This window comes from Carassius auratus, chromosome 43 (assembly GCF_003368295.1).
Source record: "Carassius auratus strain Wakin chromosome 43, ASM336829v1, whole genome shotgun sequence".
NCBI lineage: Eukaryota > Metazoa > Chordata > Actinopteri > Cypriniformes > Cyprinidae > Carassius > Carassius auratus.
The window spans coordinates 14,210,409-14,224,941 of record NC_039285.1 but is presented as its reverse complement, the minus strand read 5'-3'; the positions used below and the strand labels follow the sequence as shown (position 1 = coordinate 14,224,941).

Below are 14,533 nucleotides of genomic sequence, written 5' to 3'. Positions count from 1 at the left end.
TATGATTTAAAATAATGGTTTTATATTTTAATATACTTTAAAATATAATTTATTTCTGTGATGCAAAGCTGAATTTTCAGCATCATTACTCTTCAGTGTCACATGATCCTTCAGAAATAATTGTAATATGCTGATTTAATATCAATGTTGGAAACAGTTTTGCTGCCTAATGTTTTATTTTATTTATTTATTTATTTTATTTTATTTTTGGAACCTGTGATACTTTTTCAGGATACTTTGATGAATAAAGGCAAAAAGAACAGCATTTATTTAATACAGAACAACACAAGTGATCCAATATGGTGAAAGCAGACAGAGGAAGTGGCTCTAGAAAGGTGTGCAGAAGGAGAGGGCTGCAGGAACAGAGGATTTATGAGATGGTCAACCTCAGACGATATCTATGGTTTCCTCTGTTCTAACAACTTTAACTGCATTTGCCTTGACTGTGTCATCTGGTTCTGTAGGAGCTGCTGTGGACTCACGGTCTGCTGGAGGCAGATACCTGCGGCAGGACAGAGCAGCAGAGAGAGAGCACCAGGAGGAAAGTTCTGCACCTCGGTTTAAATTTGGATTTGACAGCATAAGGGGAAAAGAAAAGAGAAAGCTAATCTAAATTCAACAGTTCACTTTATTCAGTTCTTAAAGGGACAGTCCACCCAAAAATGAACATTCCGTCACCCTTGTGCTGTTCCAAAGCTATGACTTTCTTTCCTCTGTTAAATGGAAGTAAAAGGTAACCAAAACTGTGTGGTTATTAACAATCTTCAGAATATCTTCTTCTGTGATCAATAGAAGAAAGACATGCGTACAGATTTGAAGGGTATATGTGAGAGTGTTATTTTTGGGTGAACTATCCCTTTAAGATAACATACAATAATGTTTTTCTTTCGGAGTCTTTCGGAGTGATTTTTTGTTTTGTTTTTTTGAAAGAAATTTTTTTTTTTTTTTGACAAGGATGCATTAAAAAGATCAAAAGTTATAGTACAAAAGATTTCTCTTCTTTTGTTTATCAAAGTATCCTGAAAAAGATTTGCACCATGATTTTCACATTTTGAGCATTAGATGATTTCATGTGACACTGAAGACTGGAGTAATGATGCTGAAAATACAGCTGTGCATCACTGGAATAAATTACAGTTGAAAATATATTTAATTAGAAAACATTTACAATTTTAATAATATTTCACAATATTACTGTTTTTACTGACCCTAAATGTTTGAAGGGTAAATAAAACATAAGACAAAACTATGTGCAAAATGTGTTTTGATGATTGTGAAAATCATGTAAAAAATGTCACATGGCTTAATCTTGGGATTAAAAATAGGGTTCATTTTTGATGTTGAAAAACATAATTTTATTTATTATTATTATTGTTATTATTATTATTATTTTAAGATTATATATGACCCAAGCTTTGTGAGATTCACAGAGAAATACACTGAATACACAAGTTATTGCAGACCCTCATGTTACAGTTAATAAGTCTCTTAAAATATCATCTGATTTGAACTTTTAAAGACAAGATGAGGTTAGTTCATGTCCCTGAAAAACATAATGATATTTCTGAAATAATAATTCATAATATTTGTAAAATAAATAACGCTATCTTGAGAAATGTATTTAAAAAAAAATCAAAATGTATCAAATGTGTACACTGCCATTTATTCAATGTGTGACAACATTTTTATTTATTACTCCATTTAAATTTAAACTTCAGTTTAAAATGTTAACCCTGAAACACTATAATGTTTTCAAAACCAACAAGAATAGAGAGTACATAAAAGTTTGGGGTAAGAAGTAGTTCTTGTTTATGTATTTATTTTAAAGAAAGTAATACTTTTGTTCAGAAAATATGCATTCAAAATCAAAATTCACAGTGAAGACAAAAGTATTAAAAGATATTTCTTTTTCAAATAAACGATGTTCTTTATAAACTTTCTATTCATCAAAGAAGCTTGAAAAAAATGTATTATGGTTTCCACAAAAAAACATGAAGCAGTCTATATTTATTTATTTATTTACATAAAAAAAAATCTTAGTACATCAAGTTAAAACTAAATGAAAAGCAGAATTTTACCTCAGCAAAAAAATAAAAAATAAAATAAAAAAAATAAAAAATTGCTGGCAAAAAAAGCTAAATAATAAAATAAGCTGTAATTTAGGGTTTTTATAATTTATTTTATTTCTGTTAAAGTTTATTTTATTCGAAGTAAAGGAAATGAATGTTTACTATAATAACCCTGCTATAAATAAAAAATGTAAATTTTGCTATAATATAAAAAGTGAAGTGACATTCAGCCAAGTATGGTGACCCATACTCAGAATTTGTGCTCTGCATTTAACCCATCCGAAATGCACACACACAGAGCAGTGAACACACACACACACACTGTGAGCACACACCCGGAGCAGTGGGCAGCCATTTATGCTGCGGCGCCCGGGGAGCAGTTGGGGGTTAGATGCCTTGCTCAAGGGCACCTAAGTCGAGGTATTGAAGGTGGAGAGAGAGCTGTTCATGCACTACCCCCACCCACAATTCCATCCGGCCCGTGACTAGAACCCACAACCCTTCGATTGGGAGTCCAACCCTCTAACCATTAGGCCACGACTTCCCCACGACTTCCCCCACGACTTTATAAAAAATACATTTATCTTATATCAAATAAATGCAGCTTTGCTGAGCACAAGATACTTCTTTCAAAAACATTTCCAACCGGTAGAGCATGTTGCGAAGTCTTTTTCTTGATCTTGGATGCTCTTCTTGTCACAGACCGTGCTGCTGGTGGTCAGCTCTGTGGACAGTAACGCTGTGGAGTAAAAGCCCTTTCTTTCTGACATTTATTTTCCATGTCAAAAATTAGGCTGGCAGTAGATTTTGAAAATGACTCGGCAGGTACATATATCGGACATAATCTTCTATATATATATATATATATATATATATATATATATATATATATATATATATATATATATATATATATTACAACTAATAAAAATGACAAAAAAAATCTAAATTATTTAAGGGAAAATGGAAATAATAAATGAAAGATAATTCAAGATATTAATAAAAATATATGAAGTATTATATTATTACTATTATAGCAATTGTAATATATATTTTAAAATATCAGTTTGTTTCTAAAATAAATCATATTTAAATCTTCTCATGTCTTAGCAATAGTAATGCTCTAGATTTGCAGCATCACTGATCAACTCCACACAGTAAATGTTTTTCTTTATTTTAACAGAGTCTGACAGTGAAAAATGGTCCTCATCATCTTCACCGGGTCTGACGCTCACCTCAACAGAGATCCTGAAACACAAGAGCCAGCACCTGTCCTGAGCTCACACTTTAAGAGCTTTTCTGTCCATCCAGCTCTTCTGTATTTAGATTGTCACCATACGATTTTTTTAAAAAAAGTGAAAACTGTGTATGTAATTCTTCTACTTGCTTTTAATTGAGTTAAGGTGGGTTCTGGAATTGAATTTCAGTGACTGAGGCGCCCCCTTGTGGACAATAAAGAATATGCGTTGGCTCCGCCTAGTGGTCACAGTTATGATTGCAGGTAGATCAAACAGAACTGTAAGGAATTGTCTGGCATTTCAATATATTTTTACCTTATTTTCATGACAATTAAAGACATTCTCATCCCATTTCTATGTTTTTTATAATGTGTACCACTGTAATATAAAACTGTATAATTTAAATTACATGAATATGTAGGTAGTGTTTGTTAAATATAATAATCAACAGATTTCAATTTCATTTGATTTTAATTTGAAAAATATTGTCTACCCAGAATTTTCATGATTGTGTTTTGAGGGGAAGATTATTGTCATGAAAATATTATAAATTATTTATTATAAAATATTATAAATTCTCATGCGTTTCCTTGTGTGAAATTGGCCCTGTTCTGACTGGATGTTTGAACGGAGCACAATGCACTATTGCTGTCGTGTGCTTTAATACTCCTGATATTGTGGTTATGAGTATCAGTCCCAGTATCAGTGTGTAATCACATGTAAACACGAATCAGAGTGCAAACGTTTCATTAAAATATAGAGTTAGGGTTTAATTAATGATACAAACCCACGATATGTAACACCTCAAAGCAGCAAATTGGCACAAAGTCAGAGAAGACAGCACAGAAAATAAAAACCCGTCTCCAAAAATAAATAAATAAAGAATTAGAATAAATATCTCAATAAATATATAAACAGGTAATATTCTCCATTGATTACTTTTCAAACTAATAGACACATACATATTAAAATATGCACACTGGCAGAAATAAACAACCCGAAAAAGAAAACGAGTATTTAGGTATGTTGTTACTTAGAAATTATAGGTTATTGGTTAAATAAATCAAAAGGCACATTTATTAATAGGATGCATGACTAGGGCCCTCAAGGGTGGTCTCATCTCACAAAAGTTTTCTTTTCCAGTGCTATTTGTGGGTCTTGTTGTGTTTCTCTATTCACGTCTAATATTCTGAGTGAGAGAGGATGTTTCACGTCTTCAGAAATGGAGTCCAGATGCATAATGAAATACAATGCATGTGTGTAGATCGAATGGTCTAGTGGTTCATCTAGCAGTAAAAACCCTTTTCTTTTAAAGTGACTCTAATGAGCAGTTAATACAGAGTTTGGACATTAGATCTTCCCCATCATAGATATCATAATTTAGAGGCGTCGTCTTCCTAACTCAAACATTGACTACAGGGCTGTGTCTGATTCCTGAACTCCTCATTACTAGCAGCGAGGTATGACAAGTTTAAGGGAGTTGAAATAGCAGCTTTGAGATATTTAAAGCAATATTTTTAACACTTTTAAGTCCAAACCGTTATGCCAGGTCTAAATTCTTGGGTCCGTTAGCCAGACGATAAAGTTGTCAGCGTCAAGTCATTTGTCTGTCCACAGTGAAAACAAAATATAGTCTAATACAGTCATAGCTGATGGACCAATGGGATTTCACTGTGGGCGGGGCTAACAACAGACAAAACATCCTGTCACTGCGTTTCTCTGTTTAGGACATGGTGCGACGGCCCAAAAGCACACCTGAGGATCATTGTTACTCATTATAGTTAAAGACTCAGTACTTCTCTTGTTGCTATACTGACAGATAAAGTTCAAATGTTGTGTCACACACAACAAGCCTATGCTTTTTACCCTTAACTTCAATTGCACTGTATTTTTGGTGGTGTGTTCAACTACTTTTCAAGGCCTAGGTTCCCATTTGCTTTGCAAATGTTCGGCAGATTCATGTCTAGATTATCCCTCCACTTTTTTGGTCTATACTTCAAATATAGATAACATTCTTGGTTGCTGGCAAATCTAATACAACTATAATCTTGACAGAAAAATGACATGCATGTGGTGAAAGTGGTGATTTTGGTGAAACTGCCCTCGATCAGACCGTTCACGTTCCCTGTTCTCAAACAACTAAAAAGTGATACGACATCAAAATGTTCTCCTTCACAAATATGTTCTGGCCGAACGCGTGTGAAAAATCTACTGTAAAGACCACATACAAAACCTCACCACAGCACTCCGTCCCCGAAATATCTGCCTTCCTCTCCTCTGGACATTGAGGTAAAACTCAGTAACTTAGAGGTACAAGGGGAGTGTATTCATTAAATCAATTGCAAAAACAAAAAATAAAATCTTTCAATAGTTCAAGTAAAATAATATACTCAATAACCATAGCTATAAACATTTGTCATATAATTTTTCTCCCTAAATTAAATGTAATAAATAAAACCAAAGAGAAAAAAAAACGAACAATACGTCACTGATCCCCATTCACTCCCCACTTCCCGGAGACGACCCCTGACCCCAACGACCAGCAAATCAGAAAGCGATCTTCCCGAACCCATGCGCCCTCCACCGGTGTGAAGGGTCCGAGCAGAGAAGAGCGGAATGCAGCAGACGGCCTCGAGGAGGGCGAGGGGATGTTATCGTCAAGGTTTATGTTGGAGATCTTCGAATGATCCTCGAATGACGACAACGTTTTTGTGCTCCTGTCCCGTCACGATGAGCCCCGCCCACACGCCCTCCCCCCGGTCAGGCCTCATCGCACGGCCTTGTGCTTTCCTCCGCAGCAGCCACATCTCTCCCCACAGCGCAGGCATGCGCGCAGGGGCAGGTAGCAGCACATGCAGGGCACGAAAAGAGACAGCGTCAACAGTGCCATCCAGCGGGCGCAGCACAACGGGTGCGGCCGCCTGCCCATCGAGTCCTCACACGAGCACGGCTCCCAGAACTCGCCCTCGGAGTCCGACATGCAGTGGTAGAGCAGGCTCTCTGCGCACCACACACACGTCCACTGGCGCAGGCAGTGTAGCGCCGGATCGGGAGCGTCTCGGCAGCGGCCTCGTCCGTTGTCGGAGGCGCTGAAGACGGAGCGGCAGTACACACAGCGTGACGAGCAGGAGGAGGAGCCCTGGGGGCAAGAGCTGTCGTCGTCGGGCGAGATGGCTTCCCCTCCACTGCCCCCTCGCTTGCGAGTCCGAGAGCGGGGCGTGGCGAGCGAGGTGTGGATGCAGCAGGGTGAGGGCGAGCCTTTACCCGTCTCCTCCGGGGAGCCACTGGCCGACGGTACTCCCGGCACGGCGTTGGGTATGCAGGTGGGCGAAGAGTTGAGCTGAGAGCCTTTGGTGTCCAGCATGACGGTGACCTCGCAGCCTGTGGTGCCCACACCGGCCAGTTCCTTCTCAAAGCGCACCACGCAGAGCTCTGATTTGTCCTGACTGCTGCTCACCACCACGCCCCCCGTCAGCCCGCCCACCTTGGTCCGTGTAGCACCGGCGCGGCGGTAGTCCTCGTAGCCGCGTGTACCCCACAGGTCCTTGCAGGGGTCGAGGCTGTGGAGGTCCCCTTCCTCCAGCAGGGAGATGGTGGGCGAGAGCGGAGAGAGGGGGGAGGCGGGGGGCACTATGGGGGGGGTCGGGGGAGCCGGAGGAGGCGGAGGGGGTGCCGGAGGATTCAAAACAGCGGAGACTTGGGTGAGCTGGTGCTGGGCAGGTCGGGTGTGGATCTGTGGTGAAAAAAGAGCGGGTTGAATATAATGCTGGAGAGGCAGTGACATGACGGAACTATTAATTTATTCAAAAATACAATAAAATGCCTTTTTTATACATTTAACATACACTGTTATCCAAAATGACCTCCATTTCATTCAAAGTACACATTTTATTCAGACCTTGTTTTCCCTGGCAAACCTATGAGCTTGGCATTGCTAGCACCGTGCTCTACTGTTTGATCTACAGGAAGGGGCATGTTAGTAACTTAAAGGTGTGTATTAGTACCTAAATTGTACACATTAGTACCTTGTGAAATGGTACCGCATCAGTGACAGCTTTTTACCTTTTTTGTCTGAGAGTGTACGGTGAATCAAATACACCATTTCTCTGATGAACATGTTTTCCATTTCTGAATTAAAATTCATTTTGATATTTTTTGGGGAGATAGTCAAGCAAAAAAAAAAAAAAGGCTCATTACGAAGCAAAAAAGCCTCATTAAAAGATGAAATTCTTAATATTTGCTTATATAAAAAATGTATTTTGTCCAACAATTTAAAAAATCAACCTTTTGGTTGGTTGTCATGCTTGTAAAATGTCATGCCGTGCGAGTAGGCATGTGATTGTATCAGATTTTTTAATTGCAAATGCCTTTATCACTGTATTTGGTATTATCAAAATATTGACATTTAGTTGCAAAATAGTGTTGTCATAATAAAGTACAACAGGGTTAATTAATTGTTTCTTATAACAAAAAGAAACTCTTAATTTAAATACAACTAAGCAATACAAAAAACAATGTATAAAGTAAATAACTTCACACAGATTTAAGTGCAAAATAATTATAAAGACCAGTAGCTAACCCTTTTTACAATAATATCTCATTAGTTCACGTTAATGTACTAACATTAACAATGAGCAATAGCTACATTTGCTACAGAAGTTATTAATCTTTGTTAAATTCATGTTAACTGGAGTTAATTAAATAACGAGTTATTAAATATAGAAATTAACCAAGATTAATAATTGTTTCGAGGATTTTTTCATTGACATTAATGGGGCCTTAATGTAAAGTGTGACTGAACAATAACGAATCAAAACATTTTCAAACATTATCTAGGGCATGTTGTAGTCCAGATTCAAATCTAAGAAAGTAGAAAAATTTTATTTAAGTATTTGCTGCTGTGATGAGCAACATAGTGAATACACAAATCTGTATGGCTGTTTAAATCATTCATAAAGTAGCTGTGCAGCTGCTTTGGTTTCCAGGGTTATGGCTGCATTTCTGCTGTTCAGTGCCACCTGCTGTCAGAGAGTGAATGTGCGCTTCTCATTCATGCTTGTTTACACGAGAGCGCGCAGCAGTGTTGTGCACTGTGACCAGTTGATGGGAAAAGTATTCTTAAAATACATTAAAAAAAATTGTAATAATTAGTAATAAATAATTATTCACAGTATTTTGAAGTCATGTCTAGGTGCGACTACAAACAAATTTTATTTTTGTATTAATATGAAAAATATATGGTATTTGTAAAAAAAAATAAATAATTATAATTATAATAAAATTATATTCTTATTTAAAAGCTTTTTGTACATAATTATTAAGATGAATACATTCATATATATTCACATTTTATTACTTTACATTGATGGTTGAACCACATGACATTTTTATCATTAATCTACACCATTTCTTCAAAATTGTATGAAGAAGAAAAAAAATTAAAAACCACATGAATATTAAAAAGTATGATTTTTTAAAGATTTTTCCGTTTTTGGTCACATAGACATGGCATTAACCGACATACCAGCATCAGCTCACTGGAATCAACTTTCAAGCAAAGTGAATCTTATACCTGGGCCGGGGTCTGCGTCGTGACAGCGTGCCCTGCCCCATACGCAAACTCCTCTGTGGAGTGCACATAACAGGTGGAGGAGGACTCACTGGTCACAATGGTAATGGGTTTGGGCAGCATCTCTTTCCTGCTGTTGGATGACGACTCACTCCCTGTATGAGACTGAGACAGACTGCAAGTCATCAAACATGCAGAACCACATCATGCTCATGCAACAATTTGGAGAATAGAAGGTGTAAAGGTGTAGTTTGGATTGTTTTGTTTTATGAATGAGTCATTCACTAATTCAGCTTTGACTTCATTTGAAAAGTATTCAGATAAATAAATGAAATTATTGTCAAGATTTTAGCCAGGAAACGGCAAAGCAAGTTATTGCATTTTGATTCAATTTGATGATTACAAAGACAATTTTATTTGGAATGACATGCACTGGTGAATCATGCACAATACGACCAGAAACACATAGGAAAATAAATACAGTCAATTTAGATTTATTGACTTCAATGTCTGTCACGACTTCATGAGTATCTATGCACAAAGTAATTCTCAAACAGACACAGAGATGATGAACCAGATACTTTGAAGCACTTTGTCGTGATAAAAACACTCACTGCTTGACCGTCATCCTCAGTGTCGCCCTCTTCAGGTGTCGAGGAGGATGGCGAGTCAGATCCTGCAGAAGAAAAAAAATAGATTCTGGTTTAACATGAATACATTTCAAGAAAGAAAATAGAATACCCTTGCATGGTATCATCTACTTCACTGTACTGGTACAACAGAGTTATTTGGCTTTAAAGCTCTTTCACTCAAGCTTCCTGTTCACTATCTTTTGCTGTTTCTGTACCTCTGTCCAGCTTCTCAAGGACACTTTGAAGCCCCCTCTCGAAGGAGATGGCGTCAGCTGGGCTCTGGAAGGTCAGACCAAACTTCCTCTCCTCCACACGCCAGTGATGGAAGATGGGGTTCACCTTGTTGTAGACCAGACCCTTTTGAATGGCGCATTCCAGCACAGGCTGCATTAAAAACAGAGAGGCGGGTCACTCGCGGGCCACTCATGAGGGCAACTACCAAATTACCACAACTACCAGGACTATCAGGCTGAGGGATCATCAGTGCACTCAAAGACAGGCATGAACACACACGCACACACTCACTGCTCGATCGCGTAGCCGTTCTCCACGTATGACGTACTGTCTCCGTCCACAACCTTCAGAGCTCCGCCCCTTACATATGACCACGTGACTGAGGCCGCCGCCTCCAAGGGGCACCCAGCCACCGCTAGAATCATCACGTGTCATCACCACGGCTCGGACACGCACACTGTCAGGGAAGTGAAAGCAGTCAGTGCACTATCCAGCTGAGCGCAAACACACACACCCACACACACAAACACAGACTTTGAGACAAAGGCAACTGAGGAAGAAAATACAACCATCAGTATAAAATATTAAAATGAAGGAAACTGACAACTGATAGAGAAAAGACAAAGATACAGTGTGAAGCGTTATTACTTGCTCTGCAACGTCCACTGAAATGATGACGTTCATAAACCGTTTTGCTTCTGTAATCTTTCTAGACAAATGTGAAACTGAATATTCAGTGAGAATAAAGGTAAGGTGGGACATTGCATTTTATCCATTTGGAGTTTATTAGATCATGAAAAGTGGACGTTAATGTGGTTGGGCATCATAAAAAAGAAAGGATGTTTCAGACACTGAGCAATTACATTACATCTGTAAAAAATTTAAAACATTTTATTAATAGAAATAGCATGCACTGATGAACCGGCCACATCAGAGAACATGCATTAAAATGTAAATACATTTTGGAAGTACTTAGTGAAATGCCTTCTACAATCTTTCTTTCTTTTCAATGTTGAAAACATGAAGCCAGCCAGTTCAAGCCAACTGCAACCAGGTTTGTCTGGAGATCAGGGTTTTGGGAGGGAACGCACCTCACAGACTTTTGCTACATTATGGTTTATGTGGTGATCACAGCAATAGCAGCAGGCACGTGATGAGGGGAGAGGATGAAACATGTTTTTCTTTTCCCTGCCCACGCCATGATGATGATGTTGTTAGTCCAAATGAAGAGTCATTTCAGAGGTGGAGCAAGTTATTATTATTTGATACAATATTACTAAGTAATTTAAATCAAAGTGTACTTAAGGGCGGTCTACAATAATGCCCGTAACATACATTTAGCATGCAGTAAATGTGGTTCATTTTTATGCTGATGTTAAAGATACAACCTATTTCACGACCTTTTGACAGCATTCACCAGGTTTAAGGAGAATTCCAAACAGCTCTTTTGCACTTTGGGAAGGGGACACCATGTAAGTGAGCACCTGAGTACCTTCCAGAAGTCTGTTAGCGAAGGGAACATGCGATGGTTACTTCACGGCAGGGATTTTACGTTTTTATGTGATCTCCGGTTAATAGATCTTGCCATGCTTTTTCAAGCAAATTTGGGGTTGACTTCCACTTCACATACAAACGCAAGTAGAATAGACTAATTACAAAATATTTTTGTCAGTAATATGATTTAAGACGGTAGTGTACGCAAGTTTAAGCAATATAATATTAAACAATATTTGAATAAAATAAGAAGAATAAGAAGAAATATTTATTTTCAACAACTGATGGAGTGCTGAATGCTGCACGCATGTAGTCAGTCATTTCCTTCGCCAAGGGACTTCCAAACACTTATATGAGACAGTAATGCCAGAACACACTTCACTGGCTCTGCTCTTCGAAGGGAGAAGGGCATAGGGATGCTCACTTCCGTTTGGAATTCACCCTTAGCTAATGGATTTGACACGCCCCTTTTCTAAAGCCCCGCCCCCAGAAAGCCTAAATTTGCAGAAGACTGACAGGCTGAGAACGTTTCTGATTCGCTAAATAAAGGAGGGCCGCTCACCAGAATAGTTTTGCTGTGACAGAGACAGGTGTGATTTGTTTGGATGCCCATTTTAGGGTTCTGTCAGGGACATTGTATGCGTGGTATTATTATTATTTTTATTATTATTTAAAAAAATCGCCATTTAATATTATGTAGGCTACTATAAGTACTACATGTTTTAACAAGGGACGGGGTTATAGGAGAATTTGGATTGATTTCTTGAGACGAGATGGTGTGGCGTGGTTGCAAGCACCGGTTTGTGTTAGATTGATGGAATAATCTTAAATCACAACGTCACGTGTGCTTTCTGTATTCACTAAGCTACAGGTTCAGAATGCATAAACAGTCGAAGCACGATTATAACAATGAGAGGAAACAGCGCGATTTTTTTAATGGACGGTCACGTGGGCGAGGAAAATCTAATCACACTTTCAGCGCGCGCACGGAACAAGCGTTCACAGCCATCGCTCATTTCTGTAGAAAAGTCTTTAATATAGTCGTTCCGCGTTTCCGATATAAAACAAAAGAGGACATAATGGCTCCATGTGTTAATATGAGGGATTAGCACAGAGAAAGAAATCGTAAATAAATGAATGGCCTGAGGGGAATGAAACGTGTGGAGATGATGAGGGAGAGGCTGGGAGATGAAGAGTTAGATGTATCAATGAACGCGCCTATTCGCCATACAAGGCCCTCACAGCGGTTTCCAGTCCGACAAGCTCCATTACAATAAACGCTATGAAATCACATCCATTTTGATTCAGAGCCCCGTTTGTGTTATTAAACGGCATCAGTTATTATAAGCCATTGCACCACCATATCGTCCGATCGACACACGTTCACGCGCACTCATTCGTTCATCCCGCTGTTTTATGAATGAATAAAACCACATATATGCTACAGCACGGCAGATGAGTGGGTGAAAGGAGGATATGGAGGAGAAGAAGAAGAAGAAGAAGAGAAGCGCTGGGGGGAGGGGGAGACATGAAGAGGAAGAGGAGGAGGGGGGTGAGAGAGAAAAATCACATTTCATTCATAAAGTTTGGCTTTAAAAATCATAATGAAACTCGAGACGCGTTGATAAAAGCATCCCTCTCCGCCTCCATCCCGCCGGTGTGCTTCCGACGCCAGAAAACTCGCCACATTTGGCCGATTTGGAACGACATGTTTTATAATTCACGGATGCATTTGGTGGTTATACGTGGAGCCTCCACACACATCATCCTCATACAAAAAAGCCGTCTCTTACTGCGCCCTGTTCGTCTTTCACGCGCACTGAAGGCGTTTTATATAGTGCACTTCAGCTGAGGCCCATTCACTAGCGTTATTAATCAAACGTTGGATGTAAATGGAGAATATGGTGTACAGTGTTGATAGCTATAGCTACGTAATAGTGTTTATGAAAATCTAACATCAGATGATCTGGTGTGAGCATTTTACAGTCCATTAGAGGTGCTGCAAATCAATCTGCTCTGCTCAAATAAAAAATGCATGGACTTACTCGCCCTCCATGGCTTGGTGTTGCCCGCCGCTTCGAGCTGGCTGCCCCCCGGTCTCTCGTCTTTTTTATTCCCCTTCTTACCGAACACACACACACACTCGCGCGCGCGGGCGCGTTCTCACAATCATACACACACACACACGCACGCACAAACGCGCGCGCGTTCTCACACTCTCGCTCACATACGCACGACCACGGTCTCTCTTTCACTCAGTCCTTGTGTTCGCTGCTCTCATATTCTCGTCTTTCTCTGTCCACCTTCATATGGTTTTGGATGGGCTCGAGGATGCAGCAGCCATTTTCCACCGGCAGCATCATCATCATCGTCCTCCCTCCCTCTCTCGCTCCCTCCCTCCCTTCCTCTCTTTCACTCACTCCCTCCCTGATTCTCTCTCTCTCTTTCTACCTGTCTAGTACAGCAGTTCGGTGCACACTCACATTAAACACACTCGTGGATGGACACGGTGTCCCTGACCGCATCGGTCCAGTTTTGTGGACAAGCGATTTGCTTCTATGAATGGCCATGCGCATAAGCAGCCACCAGTGTCAAATTTGAAAAGAGAGTGGCTTTTAATGTTAGAGAGAGATCGCAAATGATCAATAAACGGTAACACAGTGATAAGTGTGCAAACTCGGTTGATCTAGTGTTGATCAGCGATGGATAACGCCTCAGTACCTTGGACAGCTCCCATTCAGTTCCATACGCCATGACAGAATTCGCAGCAGCCAGTCTCCATTCATCTCCAACTCCCCATTCATGTTCACTGATAGCCCACCATTGATAAACAGCCACGCCAGCGACGAGCCTTTCTTACTCAAATAATCAGTCTCGCTCCCGTACCAACTGGATAAAGTACACGAAGTTACAGCACGGTAGTGCTTAAATAGTTTGCCATTTTAAAATTATTTTGTCAAATATCATCAGTTGTCTAATGAATGTTTGCGCGCGAACTTAATAATTTTAAATGTATTAATAATACATATACTGTACATGTATCAGTATTATTCATGTTAAATGTATGTTTTCCTTCTAATTAAATACATATATACCCAATAAATAAATAAATAAATAAATAAATAAATAAAATTAATCAAAAAACCTTTATTGACAATTATAAAAAAGGTGAATTGATATTTTATTTTCCTGATGAACAAAAATCTAAGGAATATTCAATTGCCTACTGTTTTGGCAATTTTGCCTTTTAGTAAAGTAAAGGTATGAGATAAAAGTACTTTGAAGATTTTTTTTTTC

At 39.1% G+C, this 14,533-nt stretch overlaps 1 protein-coding gene across 2 annotated transcripts; it reads right to left on the bottom strand.

Moving 5' to 3' along the window:
- Positions 1–4,078: 4,078 nt before the first annotated feature.
- On the bottom strand, positions 4,079–13,645 carry LOC113061771 (sprouty-related, EVH1 domain-containing protein 1-like). Of its 2 annotated transcripts, XM_026231202.1 has the most exons (6): positions 13,282–13,645; positions 10,034–10,199; positions 9,724–9,892; positions 9,491–9,552; positions 8,880–9,041; positions 4,079–7,040 (listed from the first exon to the last, which is right to left on the bottom strand). In XM_026231202.1, the coding sequence occupies exons 1-6, from the start codon at positions 13,290–13,292 to the stop codon at positions 6,075–6,077; spliced, it is 1,536 nt and encodes a 511-aa protein (XP_026086987.1). In that variant the 5' UTR covers positions 13,293–13,645; the 3' UTR covers positions 4,079–6,074. The 2 variants fall into 2 exon arrangements, with proteins under 2 accessions (XP_026086987.1, XP_026086988.1); XM_026231203.1 differs by lacking the exons at positions 10,034–10,199; positions 13,282–13,645 and having other exon boundaries at positions 8,880–9,051; positions 9,724–9,862.
- Between the last annotated feature and the right edge of the window lie 888 nt (positions 13,646–14,533).